This window comes from Nymphaea colorata, chromosome 6 (genome assembly GCF_008831285.2).
Source record: "Nymphaea colorata isolate Beijing-Zhang1983 chromosome 6, ASM883128v2, whole genome shotgun sequence".
NCBI classification, from domain to species: Eukaryota; Viridiplantae; Streptophyta; class Magnoliopsida; order Nymphaeales; family Nymphaeaceae; genus Nymphaea; species Nymphaea colorata.
The window spans coordinates 2,708,047-2,721,334 of record NC_045143.1 but is presented as its reverse complement, the minus strand read 5'-3'; the positions used below and the strand labels follow the sequence as shown (position 1 = coordinate 2,721,334).

Sequence of the window (13,288 nt, the reverse complement as noted above, 5' to 3'; positions counted from 1 at the left end):
TATTCTCTCAACTTTTCATACTCTCATCAGTTCCTCTTGCGTTCAAAATACTGAGTTGTGTCGTCGTCATCAGTGATGGCAGCAGTACATCCAGAGGCAATGCCCACCACCCACCTTTTTATATTCATTTGTCACATTTTCTCCTTTCAAAATTAGTTTTCATTTTCTCCTTCTTCAATGTTTTGATCACTTTCATTCTTCTTCTTCGTTCTAATCATCACCGGTTTTACTTGAGCTGCAAGCACAAGATACACTAATTAAGAAAATAAACGAGATGTGAGGGAGTTCCTCTTTTTTCCATTAAAATAATTCAAACCACGCGAGGTTCTTATGGCTTAAAAATCTAAGAATTGAGATTAGAATAGTCATTTCTTGATGTACGTACGAGATTTTGTAAATCAGAGAAGTTGAACGGCTAAGGTCGTTCTTGTACCGTCTAAGACATATTATATATATTTATGCTGATCCTTGGGCGTTCATGTTGTAGCACGGTTCATTCAAGTGTTTTTTTTTTTTTGTGTGTGTTCTTTTGGCGCCTGGTGTAACTATAAGTTTAATCAAAATCAAGGGGTTATTTGGATGACAGGTTTAAAAAAAAAAACTAAAGTTTTACGGAAACCTGGTTTTTTAATGAGTTTTGGAAAACCTGATTTGGTTGTTTGGATGACAAGACCAAACTTGGTTTTGAATTTCTGAATTTTTTGTTTGGATGACAAAAACCTGGTTTTTGAGGTGGTTGTAAAAAAATAGGTTCAACTGATAATTAATTGAACTTACGTGACAAAGTGCAAAAAATAATAACTTCGATCATATAAATAATACCTTTGATAGCAAGGGTCAAAATTACAAGCCTTCCATTCTTATTGACTGCGAAGTAAAAAAAGTGCATGAAAAAAAGGAAATGTTAAGAGATCTTCAAAATAAATGGCCACCGGAACGAGGTTTTGGCCTGAAAATCCTGGGGGTTCCAGGTTTTTAATGAGCTAACAATATTTACTATTTGAATTGGATTGGCATTTAGAAGAACTATTCTTTTAGTTATTAATATTTTACTTTAATCACAGTCTGCTCAATCGGAGATTCGCCGGTCTCTTCGGCCCACAGTTTTTTTCCTTTCCGATAACATGGACGTCAAGGTCGGAGCGCAGCCCGGCCCCAACTCTCTCCATCACTGTCGTCAAATCTAAACTGAACCGCCATTGAATTATTAACAGGGGATCCGATAATCGGATTCGTTTTGCAACCCGAATCCGACGCGCCGTCAGATTATCGTCCCACCCATTTCCCTTATCCCGGATTCCAAAACCACATCCTAAATTGGTTTAATGAAGAGCAACCGAGAACGTTCTAGAGATCCTTGACCCTTTTGAGGACGATTTGGCCTCATTTTAAAACTCCTGCGCTCACCTCCTCTTCTTCGTCCCCCCTCTCTCTCTCTCATCAAATTTTCCCTCCGGCGAGTTGCGACCCCCCAGGCCTTCTTTCTTGAAATTTCCGAGTTACCACCTTTCTTTCTTCTCGGCTTTTTCTTCCCAGAGCCTTCCGTTTCAGTTCCGTCTTTTTCCGTTTACTTGTCGTGCTGTCCGGACTCCTGTCTTGTTCTTGGTTTAATTTTGAAGAAACTCCCCATCTGTTTTTCTATTTTTGGCTCGGAGCGAATTTGCGTCTGTAGTCTGTGACGATGCCGAGCAGGTACGCCGGTAACATCTCCCAGGACTGGGAGCCGGTGGTGCTGCACAAGACGAAGCCAAAATCCGGCGACCTGCGCGACCCGAAGGCGGTGAACGCGGCCCTGCGGGCCGGCGCACAGGTCCAGGCGGTGAAGAAGTTCGATGGCGGCTCGAACAAGAAGGGTTCGGCCTCCGCGCAGCCGGTCGTGAACGCCCGGAAGCTCGACGAGGCGGAAGAGCCCGCGGCGTTCGAGAGGGTGCCGGCGGACTTACGGCTGGCGATCCAAAAGGCGAGGGTGGAGAAGAAGATGAGCCAGGCGGAGCTGGCCAAGCAGATCAACGAGCGGGCACAGGTGGTGAATGAGTACGAGAGCGGCAAGGCCATCCCCAACCAGGCCGTGCTCGCCAAGATGGAGAGAGTCCTCGGCGTCAAGCTCCGCGGCAAGCACAAGTGAGTTCGATCCTGTGGGCTATGGCGGCGATTTAAGAAAGTTCATTCTTGTTGGTCCTAGATTGTGGTCTCTAAAATTGATAAAGAGTGGAGCCCCTTCCATCTTATCGTTACTGATGGTTATGTAAATTTGCTGTAGGGGTTTATGAGTTTTATGGGCTATATTAGCGTGCTTATGAAAAGTGATGACTTAACTTAACAAGATGGCTTTGCTCTAGTAGGTTGTTGTAGTCTCACACTTTGTATCTTTGACGGATAATAAGATCCACTAAAGGGTGCATGGACATGTTGTGGGTTCCCTCTTTTTCTTTCTCTGGTGCATCTTCTGGGTTCTCATCCCCTCGGTCCGTCGAATGAGTTTTATCCGGCCTTACTGAACGAGAAATTCACGGAATTCTTGGGACCCTCGCCTTTGCCTTTTCTTTGCCGAAGGTTCAAGCAACCTGATGCTCTGGCTTTCATTCTCTTGGGGCGCAAGTAGGCAAACGATGAGTGTCAAAGAGATGCAAACGGGAACTTGTTGGGTCAAAGGACGACCCTCCTCGAAAGTTGCCTTGGCCATCAAGACTGTTTTGAGTTGTGAACTCCTTACAATTGCTCTCTCAAATGCCTTGTTAGAACCATTTTGATAATAGAGGTGCCAAGCGAGTCTAACGAACTGAACAGCTCGTAATCCAACGTCCAGGGTCATCTGGGTTAACCACAACCTGGTAACGTTTGATGGTTTGGGACCAGGCGACAAGATGTAAGAATACAACCACCACTTACTACACAATGTCGCACGTGAACTGCGCAACAGGAGGCAAAGGAAGAAGCAGAAACATTCTACAAAAATCTTTCACCAAAATCATTCAAATAAGAACAGGAGGGGGCACCAAACACGGGAGATGCCACCTAATCGTTTTCTTGTGATATATACTTTTTCCGTACTTCCTCTTTTAATCTTCAAAACTGGAACTTATAGCCTTCAACAGTAAGGAAACCACTAAAAAGGAGTGGGACAGACAGGACACAAGCCCTAATTTGACATATTGAAAGCAAGAAAATTACAGAACAAGAAAGAGAAGAGCTAAAGAGTTGTCACGATGAAACAAACAGCCGGAGACATTTCATATCACGTAGACACACTCCTCCATCCGAACCCCCGAAAGAAGACCAAATTACTGAGGGTTGTCCGCCTTGTCTGTCTCCATGGGCTCTGGTGGCGCCTGCCCTTCTCCCTCTGGCCGTTGGGTCTCAGAAGACGCAGTAGGCTGCTGCTGCGGCTGTTCAGGTTGCGGTGGTGGTGGCGGAGTCTCAGGAGTATGAGGCTTAGGAGGTGCTGGCTTAGGCTTCGTCATAATCGGCCTACAGAATCTATTGCAGCAATGGAGATGGAAACGGTTAGAAACAAATTACCCGAAGAACACCAACAGTATCCAAACTAATGAGCATCTAGTGTTTATACAGCCACAAAATGGAAAATTTCTTGTTCTCTGGAAGGAATATAACAACCCATGTATCTATGGTTGTGTTTCACAGTGCAACACTCAACATGGGTTTCAAACAACTTGATTAACAAGCATTTAAAGTCGAAGCTTTGAGAAATTAAAAGCGTAACCAAACAAAAGTATGTCGAAACAACGCAAGGGCATCTAACAGCTTACCTGTCCAACGTCTCAGCCTTTCTTTTTACATCAGCAGACAAAAGTACAGGAGGGGCATACTTTGGTAAAGCATCCTGCTGCTCTTTTTTCCCTTTCAACCACGTTTCTGCCTCACTGCATTCGGTGATAACCTATAACAATATCCATCACGTAAGCGTCAAATAGACAGCATAACAAAAGCTTATCAGCAACCCTTAGAACAAGACCGACACTGAAGCAAGTTCCAAGCAAACCCTAGGCTTTTATCTCATCACTTATGAAACAAGCAGAAAAATATTTTGAGCCCTTAATGGACAATTTGCAGTGAACGATGTAACGGGCCAAAAAGTAATATAACAAAGAAAAATGTTACAAATCCCCTTTCCCCAGTAGCAAGCATTCTTGCAATGCATGTGTATCTTCAAAATAAATCCATCCACACCCGATGTGAAACGAATTTTTGAAAGATCCTACTTGAATCCAACTCCAACTGTCCCGAGCACCAGGGACACCACAGCCAAGTTGCCATCTTAATCAGGTTCTTCCGACAAGCATTTAGGTCCATAAGAATTAGAAGGACCACTTTAGTCCTTCAAACAAAGTAAACAAAACCAGCCAAGACTCGGAAAATCATATCATACTTATACAGTAACAACAAAAAGCAAAGCACCTTCTCTCCTAATCGTTGTTGATGTCTATGTGAAGAAATTTAAATAGTCAAAGGATCATTTTAATTGAAGTAGTAGAAAAACTTTGACACAAGGAAAGACCACCATAGACTCAATAGATCATCTCATACAAAAGCAACAATAACAAAAATGCAAATACCTTCTGCTTATCATTGATGTCTATATGGTCGAACTTGGGATCTTTTGAAAGTGCAGCTTCACGGTAGCTATTGACGCAATAAACAAGCTGGTCAATAATAGGCCCTCGCTCCATACTCTCCTTATGACGTTCCTCGATGGGGTCACCTTGCTGCAACCAATCTCGGTTTTACTACCAACCCGACAATGAAGGCTAACCTCTAAAACATAAGAAACCCAGGGCAGTTGCCATGGATCATAGGACCCAAGTCTAAAAGCTAAAATGTACCTTTTTCAGTTCCTCCAGTTTAGCAATATAAACACCTTTTGTTTCATCCTCTCCATCCTCGTACAACCAATCTTCCACCTCCTGAAGCTTCACAGAGAATTCTTCCCTTTCCGAATCAGTTACAAATTCTTGATACTTATCATGAAGCTGCCAGAAGAAATCTCTAATTAGTAACAAAAACCAACCCACACCACAATATAGAATGACCAAAGGTAGATGACAACAATAAAGTTATCTGCACCGTATACATGTCTGATGAGAATTAATAGCATCCCAAGATCAAGAAAAGGCAATTCCATACCTTATTTCTCATATCATACACATATGCCTCCACTGCATTCTTCTTCTCTTTAGTCTCCTCCATTACCCTATCTTGCAGAGCCATTTCAAATTCCTTTTCCACAGCCTTCTGCACATCTACTGCTGCCAATGCACCGTAAACCACCTCCGACACAGGGACATTAGTCTTCTTAACTTTCTTTTTAACTGTTTCAACCTGCCCAGAAAAATCATTTGTCAATGATATCACACAGATAAATCATCACATCAAGCACATGCTCTTAAATAGTGGAATGCTCTTAAACAGCAGACAATTACGAATTTACAATATATGTATTTCCACAGATGAATGAATCTAGCCACCATAACTGATGCCAAAAAAATGAAATCAACAATGCACATCACAAGAAAATTTAGCAGCAATCTTTGGAAGCAAGACTACCAAAATAATGTCATGCTTCCACGTTTTACTGTCAGATTTATGTTTGCCTCCATGACTAGACATCTGCAGCGATTTATCCGCTGGAAGCCAAAGGTGAGATAAGGCAGTTGCACAGAAGCACACTGAATGCCAAGATTAAGATGGCAGGATGATAAGAAAGCAAGCTTTATGGAAAGCTAATGACTGACATTTAAGATGGAATTTACATGTATCAACAACCAACCAGTGGTGAATCTCAGAACCTAATTACTTCACAAGAAAATTTTGCAGCAATCTTTAGAAGCAAGTCAGCCAAACTAATGTCATGTGCTTCCACGTTTTACTGCCAGTTTTATGTTTGCCTCCATGACTAGACATCTGCAGCGATTTATCCGCTGGAAGCCAAAGGTGAGATAAGGCAGTTGGACAGAAGCACACTGAGTGCCAAGATTAAGATGGCAGGATGATAAGCACGCTTTATGGAAAACTAATGACTTACATTTAAGATGGAATTTACATGTATCAACTACAAACCAGTGGTGAATCTCAGCTAACTTAGTTACAGGAGAGGTATCAGCGTGGAAGGCACCAGACAAAGAGTACCAAGTTGAAAATGCAAATAATATGACAAATAGCAAAAAACATATAACACCAGCATGTAGCAGAGATCTTTAGAAGCAAGACCACCAAAACAACATCATGCTTCCACGTTTGACAGCCAGTTTTATGTTTGCCTCCATGACTAGGCATCTTCAGCAATTTATCCGCTGGAAGCCAAAGGTGAGATAAGGCAGCTGTACAGCTGTACAACATCACATTGAATGCCAAGATTAAGATGGCAGACGATAACCAAGCTTTATGGAAGACCAAGGACACACATCTAAGATTGAATTTACAAGCATCAACTATCAATTAATGAATATTCTCAGGTAAGTTATAGGAGAGAGATAAGCACAACAAAGATGATCAAGTTAAAAATGCAAATGATGGGACTAATATAACAAATTTGGCAATGATGTTTAGAAGCAAGACCACCAACTTTGTCAAGCTTCCACAATTAACTTGCCAGCTTTGTATCTGACTCCATAACCAGGCATCTAGAGCAGTCAAACAGCTGGAAGACCATGGAGAGATAAGCGAATGTATAGGCAGGCAAAGAAAGCTATTACTGGACATATACAACTTCATATAAGCATGAAAAGTGACTCAATTCAAAGAAGCATGAAGCAGCAGGTAATCAAAGCACCCCAGAAAAGGGATACGGCTTGCTAGCTTTTTTAGGCAAACTGCTCAGTTTCACTGGATCAAAAACAGAATATGTGTGAAAATGTTTTCTCACAAAGAAAGAGGACACAACAGCCAAGTAACTACAAAATTAAATATGCAAAGATACAAGGAGAAAAGGATTGATTTGCCAAACCACATGGAAGTCACGATGCTTTTTCCAAAAGGACAAAATGAAAAGCAGAAAACATAGCTTGAAGAGCACGACAAGTTTCCAAGTTTTCAAACCTTCGCATCTGTTTCCATCTGCACAGGTTTTTCAGTCTCTGGTGCACCATTATCAACATCTGCAGCAGAAGCATCACTGCAGGCTTTTGCATCCTGCATACTCACATCACTATCACCACCAGCAGCAGGGGCAGCATCGCTCGGAGTTTCATCCATCTCCATCTTAGAAGGTTCTTTCATTTCCTTAGGAGGTTCTTTCACAGGTGACACAGGCACCTCCACTTCTTCTTCTTCCAACATCTGTAACAGTCATGTTCATGTTACAACATTTGAAAGCTAAGCCTGTAATAGCATGCCAAATGACAGAAAAAAACTTACAGTTGCTGACTCAACAGATGCTATCCCATGCAAATTCAGACGAACTTTCAGTTTTAACTTGGCACGTTCTCCTTTGGCAGATTGGAAAGGACCAATCTAAGCATTAAAAGAAAAAGGTAAAGACATCATGAGAATCATGCTGAGACACCATAAAAAACGAAAAACCTACGACGATGAAAGAGTAAAAATATCAAACCGTGTAAGTGCTGATCTTTGCTGGTGACTGAACCTCACTAACATCAGCATAAACAACATCTACATCAAATGTGCTATGCCTATAAAACGTCAATGCCTTCACGCTGGGAATAGGATTTCCCTTCGGGAAGACAACTGTTGATTGCTGTTGCTCGATGGCACCATTTTCCGAATCAGGTGCAGCACCTTTCCAAGACAAAGCAATGGAAAATGGGAAGCTCTCATTCACCTGCAGAGCAGAGGAACATGTAAAGTTGAGAAGATTCATTGCGTATCACAAAACTCCTGCCATTTTTTCACAGGGTACAAAACTTTATCCAATCCATTTTGTACAGTCATCTGAAACTGAAAGATGCACGACTGCCATAAATTGAACGCGTCATACTTTGGTAAATCTTGAGAACAATGCCATGCAAGAAAGACAGAAAAAATCGCACAAACAAACGTTTTGAAAGCTTTCCTTTAACCACATCAACAAAAACTGAAAGCCATTCCTCAACAATATCAATATAACCAGTGTATTTTTACACAGTACAATATTAACATCAGAACAAACATTATATGGATGTAATAAGTATCCCTTTAGTGCTTGGACTGTGCAATGCCTAATAAGTATTGTACTGGCAAAGCTGTTCTGACACAATACAGTGAAGATGTCCAGCACCCTAAATTCAATTAAGCTGCATTTTCAGCAATTAATTTTCAGATGATCAAAAGAATCTCATGTATTGATTCAGGCAAATTCACAAGTTGATCTCCACTAAGGTGATCTGTAGATCATATCTGAAGGATTGAACTTAAAAAGAATGATAAGAAATACTAGAAAAGGAACCAGATTATATCTACAGAAAATTGCATGCACGCAATTATATGTATATAAAGAGCAAGAGAGGGAGTTACCTGAAACTCTCTCACTTTAAAAGTAGGGCTGAGCATGGCACATTGAAGAGCACACCCACGCGCAACACACTCACTAGCATTCATTGTCCTCCGAGGCTCCTTCCCAAAAAACTCGGTCAGAATTCGGATAATAGCAGGTACTCGTGAACCTGAACCAACAACTTCAACAGAATGAATGTTTTCAACTGTGAGCCCAGCATCATGTACAGCTCTCTCTAAGGGACCCTTCACCCTCTCAAGAATTGGAATGCTTATCTGCTCAAACTCATCCCTCTTCATGAATCCCCTGACATCCTTCTCATCCATCAAGCATTCTATGCCCAATGGTGCCTCTGCATTGGCACTTAACATTTTTTTCAGCTTCTCGCATGCTATCCGGAGCCGCATACAAGCTCGTACATTTGAGAAGACATCAATCTTATACTCATCTTTAAATTTTGATGCAAAATGTTGAAACAAAACTTCATCAAAATCACGTCCACCTAGTGACCGATCAAAAGAATGGGCAAGAATTTTTAGCTGGCCCTTTTTAAATCCAGCAATACAGACCTGCATGCTTGCATGCCCAATATCAACAAATGCAACATTCACTTGGTCAGATTCAGGCAAATCTGTCTTGTAAATTCCATATGCTAAGGCTGTCGCAGTTGTTTCATGGATAAGCCGCAGAGGGTGCAGGCCAGCAACTGTAGCAGCATCAAGAACTGCTCTACGCTGCAAGTCAGTAAAATAGACTGGAATCCCGATGCAACAATCAACAACAGCTGCATTGAGATTATTCTGTGCAATTCCCTTAAGGTTTGAAAGGACCATTGCAAGAAGTTGGATAGGTGTAAAAGTCTTATTTTCTCCAAGGTAGCGTACATGTACAAGTGGGAAACCATCAGGACCTTCTGTCATATTGAAAGGGAAAGCCTTCATGTCACGCTGGAGTTCAGGGTCAGAAAACTTCCGACCTATAAGACGCTTGATCTGGCTAACAGAGTTTTTGGGGTTCATCGTTGAAGAAGCAGCTCCTGCTGTACCAATGAACCTCTGCTTCTCACCAAATGAGATGACAGCAGGCGTCTCTCTTTTAGATTCATCATTGAGTACAACATCAATCCCACGCTGCCGTGCCACAGCAACAATACAACTCTCATTTCCAAGGTCAAAACCAACAACACTCATTTTTACCACAAATCAAACACAGCAGGATAAAGAGAAGGCCGTTATATATTTGATCAAGGAGTTTCCAATTTCCAGAACTATAGTGTCTGCAAAAACAAAGCAGCAAAGAAAAAAAATTAGATAGGAAAAGGGTAACAGATTAATAGCTCTATTTGTTTGTTCGGAGAACGGTCAAATGCAGGAGACTAATCAGTTCTTGTTTCGAGTTCGAGTTATAGATAAATTGACAATTACAATTATAATCAATCAATGAATTCAGTATATTTTTCTACATTTATTTGTTCAACTAAATTACTAATACCAAAATCTTAGAAGATGTGATGAACATCCAGCAAAGAATGAGGAAGAAGAAAAAAAAGCCATAAAACATGATTTCCCAATGTTTGGAACAGAACCCAAGTGTCACCACATTCACATGAAAAGAGAAGGAGAGAAACAGTCACGCTTGACAGTGGTGGGCAATTCAACAGAAGATAATCTTGCTCAGATGACCAAGCTGCTCAATTTGACACAAACACAACAATCCCTTTCCGAGCAAATAAATTGCATGGAGAAGCAAACTAAGGAGCATTCCACATCGAAACAAAAAGGTAAGACAAAAAATAACAAAAAAAAAGACCAATTTGTAGAATCATCATAATTTGAAATTCCTATATGGGATGAAACTATCTAGTCATATATGTTTGAAAGAGATCAAAGGGAAAAAAAATGAAGCAGATGTAAAAGCCCCAAGCCAATAATTTTTCAAATGATAAGAAAATTGCTGTGGGTGAAAATGCCCACATAAAGTTTTTTTTTTTTTTAATTGGCCTTCTGCTACGTGAATACTGCACTTCAAACAACAGGCATTTCACGTGCAATCAATAATGTTAATCCTGCATATCACTGCCTCGCTCAAGCCACTCATGAGGCAAGCATAAATCTAATGAAACCAAACTGATATATCAGCTTGAGTTCCTGGCTCACCAATAATGGGCCAGACCTGGATCTGTTCCCTAGTATAGGAGGCAATTATTATTTCCAACCTCCATTCGTGTGAAAGAATAACTACACATGGTGAAAGAAATGGGATGTAGAGTAATGTTTAATACTAAGAAAACAAGGTTTCTCTAAGTTGATCTTGACAGTTTTTGATTGAGAATGGTAGCATTCCCCACATGCATAATTGCTCTTGCGAAAGCGATATTATTTTTCTACATATAGAAATGAAAATACAGATATACCGTAATTGAGACAAGATTCAGTTATCCAAAGGTATCCATAGCACAACAGAACTAGCAGAAGAGATTTTCAATATTGAGCACCAAAACAGCATTTCAAATAAACCATATATAACCTTAAGTAGCTTCACTCCAAATTCAACATAAAAGGTACGTATGATAAATTCCAAGTTTCAAACTGGTGCCAAAATCCAAATAGCAAAGAGTAACACCCGACATGCGTGAAATGGAAAAACTTAACATGAGGAATCTAGATTATTGATTAGAAGTGCCTGAAATCTAAAAAATATATGACGCAAAACAATGAAGTGCAAATGAATTTCAAATTTTACACATTTTGCCGAAGATAACGTTTCCATTAGTCTAAATGGAAAATTACATCTAGAAGAACTAAAAAGATAAACCACACCTACAAGAGGACCACGAACAATAAGTCCAGAAATAGATGTGCCAGAATGAAGAGAAGAGCCAATAGGAGGCCTCTTCAAATGCGACGTTAAACTCTAAAGGTTTAGACAAGCGGGAAAATATCCCGAACGAGGAAGTAGCTAAATGATCACGTCTCAAATAGGGTTAAAAATAGACAAATCTGACGTACAAAAATAATATTTTACGAGTGAAACGAACAATGTCCGGGAACCAGGAGAGGAAAGGGGACTGATGATCAGATAAATGCATGAAAAGAGGGGCATCAAAAGCCCAAAACTTCCACACTCGGGTGGAATCAACAAAAAATGTCCACACTCACAATCGCAGAAAAATGAAGTTGCCCAGGACGCAATCTCAGCTAATCATCAGAACCCAATAAAAGAGAGATTCACAAAAAGAACATGAGTGAATGGATCTTTGAATTACAAGGCCCAGATTAGGACATCAGAAACAGATCGAAAAATCACACTTCCAAACTAAGGACTCCAGGGTCTCCCATCCTCACGACACCTCCGACGGACCGAAAGTTCTCAAATGATAGATCCGGAACACTCAAATCCGAAAGTGCCGCCTCCGCGTCAGTAAGGAACCAACATAAGGACATGAAGGAAAGCCAGTCCGGAAACAAATAATAATCTCACAAGCAGAAAAAAATCCCCCAAACGTTTGCGGTTTCCCGGAGAAAATGTAGCCGGACAATCAGAGATTCGCCAAAAAACATAACAGGAGATCGGAAAACAACGGAATCGAGGACAAGCGTTAGAACTAGGGCTTCCCGCACCATGGAGAAGGAAATTAGGGTTCCATTACCTTCGCGGCAGAGTCCGTCGCTGGCGAATCCTCGAGAGAGAGAAAGCGAGAGGGGGAGGGGGGCGGGGGGTTGATGAAATGAAGGGGAAGCTGGCTTCTAGAACCCTCTATTCTGGAGAGAGAAAACGCCTTAAAAAGGAAAGACCGGAAAGAGAAAAAACCAGGAAATCAAAATATCCGGAAGTTGCGGGAGCGATGGAAAAATGAAGAGAGATCTAGAAAAGTCTTCTTCGCAGCCTTCGTGTTGGCATGATACTTTCCGGTACCTCCTCTGAAATGACAATAATAGTCTTCTGTTGTACAAAAATTACTTCAACGTCCATGCCGCCGACCAGACCTGACATTATCGAGTCCGGTACCATCATCATATTTGGATTCAGACCTAATATTTGGATTTGGATCTGGAACCCATCGCCACTACCATTTACAGTAGTGACCTTTGGATTTGATCCGGAAGAAATAGTGTTGGGATTTGCCTGGGAGCATATCGTAATTTTAATCTAAGTAAAAGAGGAACTGTTTGGAAACAGTAACAGGATGCACAATTTATTTGGGGCAGATTTACCAAACATTTTAAAAATTGTTTCATAAATCTGCTTCAATTTGTTTAAACAGATGCATAAAACATCAACATCTTATTACTATTGCCGAACAGTTTCTAAACTGTTCTAAAATTCAGTTGAATAACTTGTAGAATCCATTAACAAAGTAAAGAACACCTCGAATGCCAAGTTACTAGAAAGATACTTACATTGATGTGCATTGACATGTCTCGGCTCGGCTACAAAAAACAACCACATTTATTTGTAGTATTGATCTTTTTGCTGATTACAGCATGCAATTTAATAAATTAGGTGACTCAAGAGCACAACTGTAAGATGTTGTTTGGCAATGGAAACCGTAGCAATCTATGTATCTGTCTCAAAGATTGAGAATAGATTCATACGACAGTTCCCATTGCTAAACGACCCGTAAAAACTTTATTTAATCAACTTTATTTCGGATATTCACAAGTTCAAGTTCGACTTCGGATTCAAAGACAAACGAAGAAAAGTCATACCAATCGAAAACCCAATTTCATAATATGAATCTGATCCGTATCTGATTTTTACATTCACATTTGAATTCAAATCTAAGTTTTCGGTCAAATCTGATCTATTTTTCAAAATGTAAGGGCCGTTGGAAGTAACATA

At 40.6% G+C, this 13,288-nt stretch overlaps 2 protein-coding genes across 2 annotated transcripts; one reads left to right on the top strand and one right to left on the bottom strand.

Moving 5' to 3' along the window:
- Window positions 1–1,385: 1,385 nt before the first annotated feature.
- On the top strand, window positions 1,386–2,407 carry LOC116256250 (multiprotein-bridging factor 1c). The gene has a single exon (XM_031632556.2). It carries the CDS (start codon window positions 1,682–1,684, stop codon window positions 2,123–2,125), a length of 444 nt encoding a protein of 147 aa, XP_031488416.1. The 5' UTR covers window positions 1,386–1,681; the 3' UTR covers window positions 2,126–2,407.
- Window positions 2,408–2,944: 537 nt separating this feature from the next.
- On the bottom strand, window positions 2,945–12,251 carry LOC116256048 (heat shock 70 kDa protein 14-like). Its single transcript, XM_031632193.2, has 10 exons — window positions 12,096–12,251; window positions 8,467–9,722; window positions 7,568–7,795; window positions 7,372–7,467; window positions 7,054–7,293; window positions 5,143–5,337; window positions 4,842–4,988; window positions 4,575–4,724; window positions 3,768–3,898; window positions 2,945–3,477 (listed from the first exon to the last, which is right to left on the bottom strand). The coding sequence occupies exons 2-10, from the start codon at window positions 9,634–9,636 to the stop codon at window positions 3,282–3,284; spliced, it is 2,553 nt and encodes an 850-aa protein (XP_031488053.1). The 5' UTR covers window positions 9,637–9,722; window positions 12,096–12,251; the 3' UTR covers window positions 2,945–3,281.
- Window positions 12,252–13,288: the final 1,037 nt, after the last annotated feature.

What these genes read in the sequence shown, in the direction of transcription:
- LOC116256250 (XM_031632556.2), top strand. Translation starts at nt 1,682, where the DNA reads ATGCCGAGCAGGTACGCCGGTAACATCTCCCAGGACTGGGAGCCGGTG.
- LOC116256048 (XM_031632193.2), bottom strand. Translation starts at nt 9,636, where the DNA reads ATGAGTGTTGTTGGTTTTGACCTTGGAAATGAGAGTTGTATTGTTGCT. An exon ending in CAAAGATCAGCACTTACACG is followed by an intron (nt 7,468 to 7,567) that starts GTTTGATATTTT and finishes TTTAATGCTTAG; the next exon opens with ATTGGTCCTTTCCAATCTGC. An exon ending in AGATGGAAACAGATGCGAAG is followed by an intron (nt 5,338 to 7,053) that starts GTTTGAAAACTT and finishes TTTTCTGGGCAG; the next exon opens with GTTGAAACAGTTAAAAAGAA.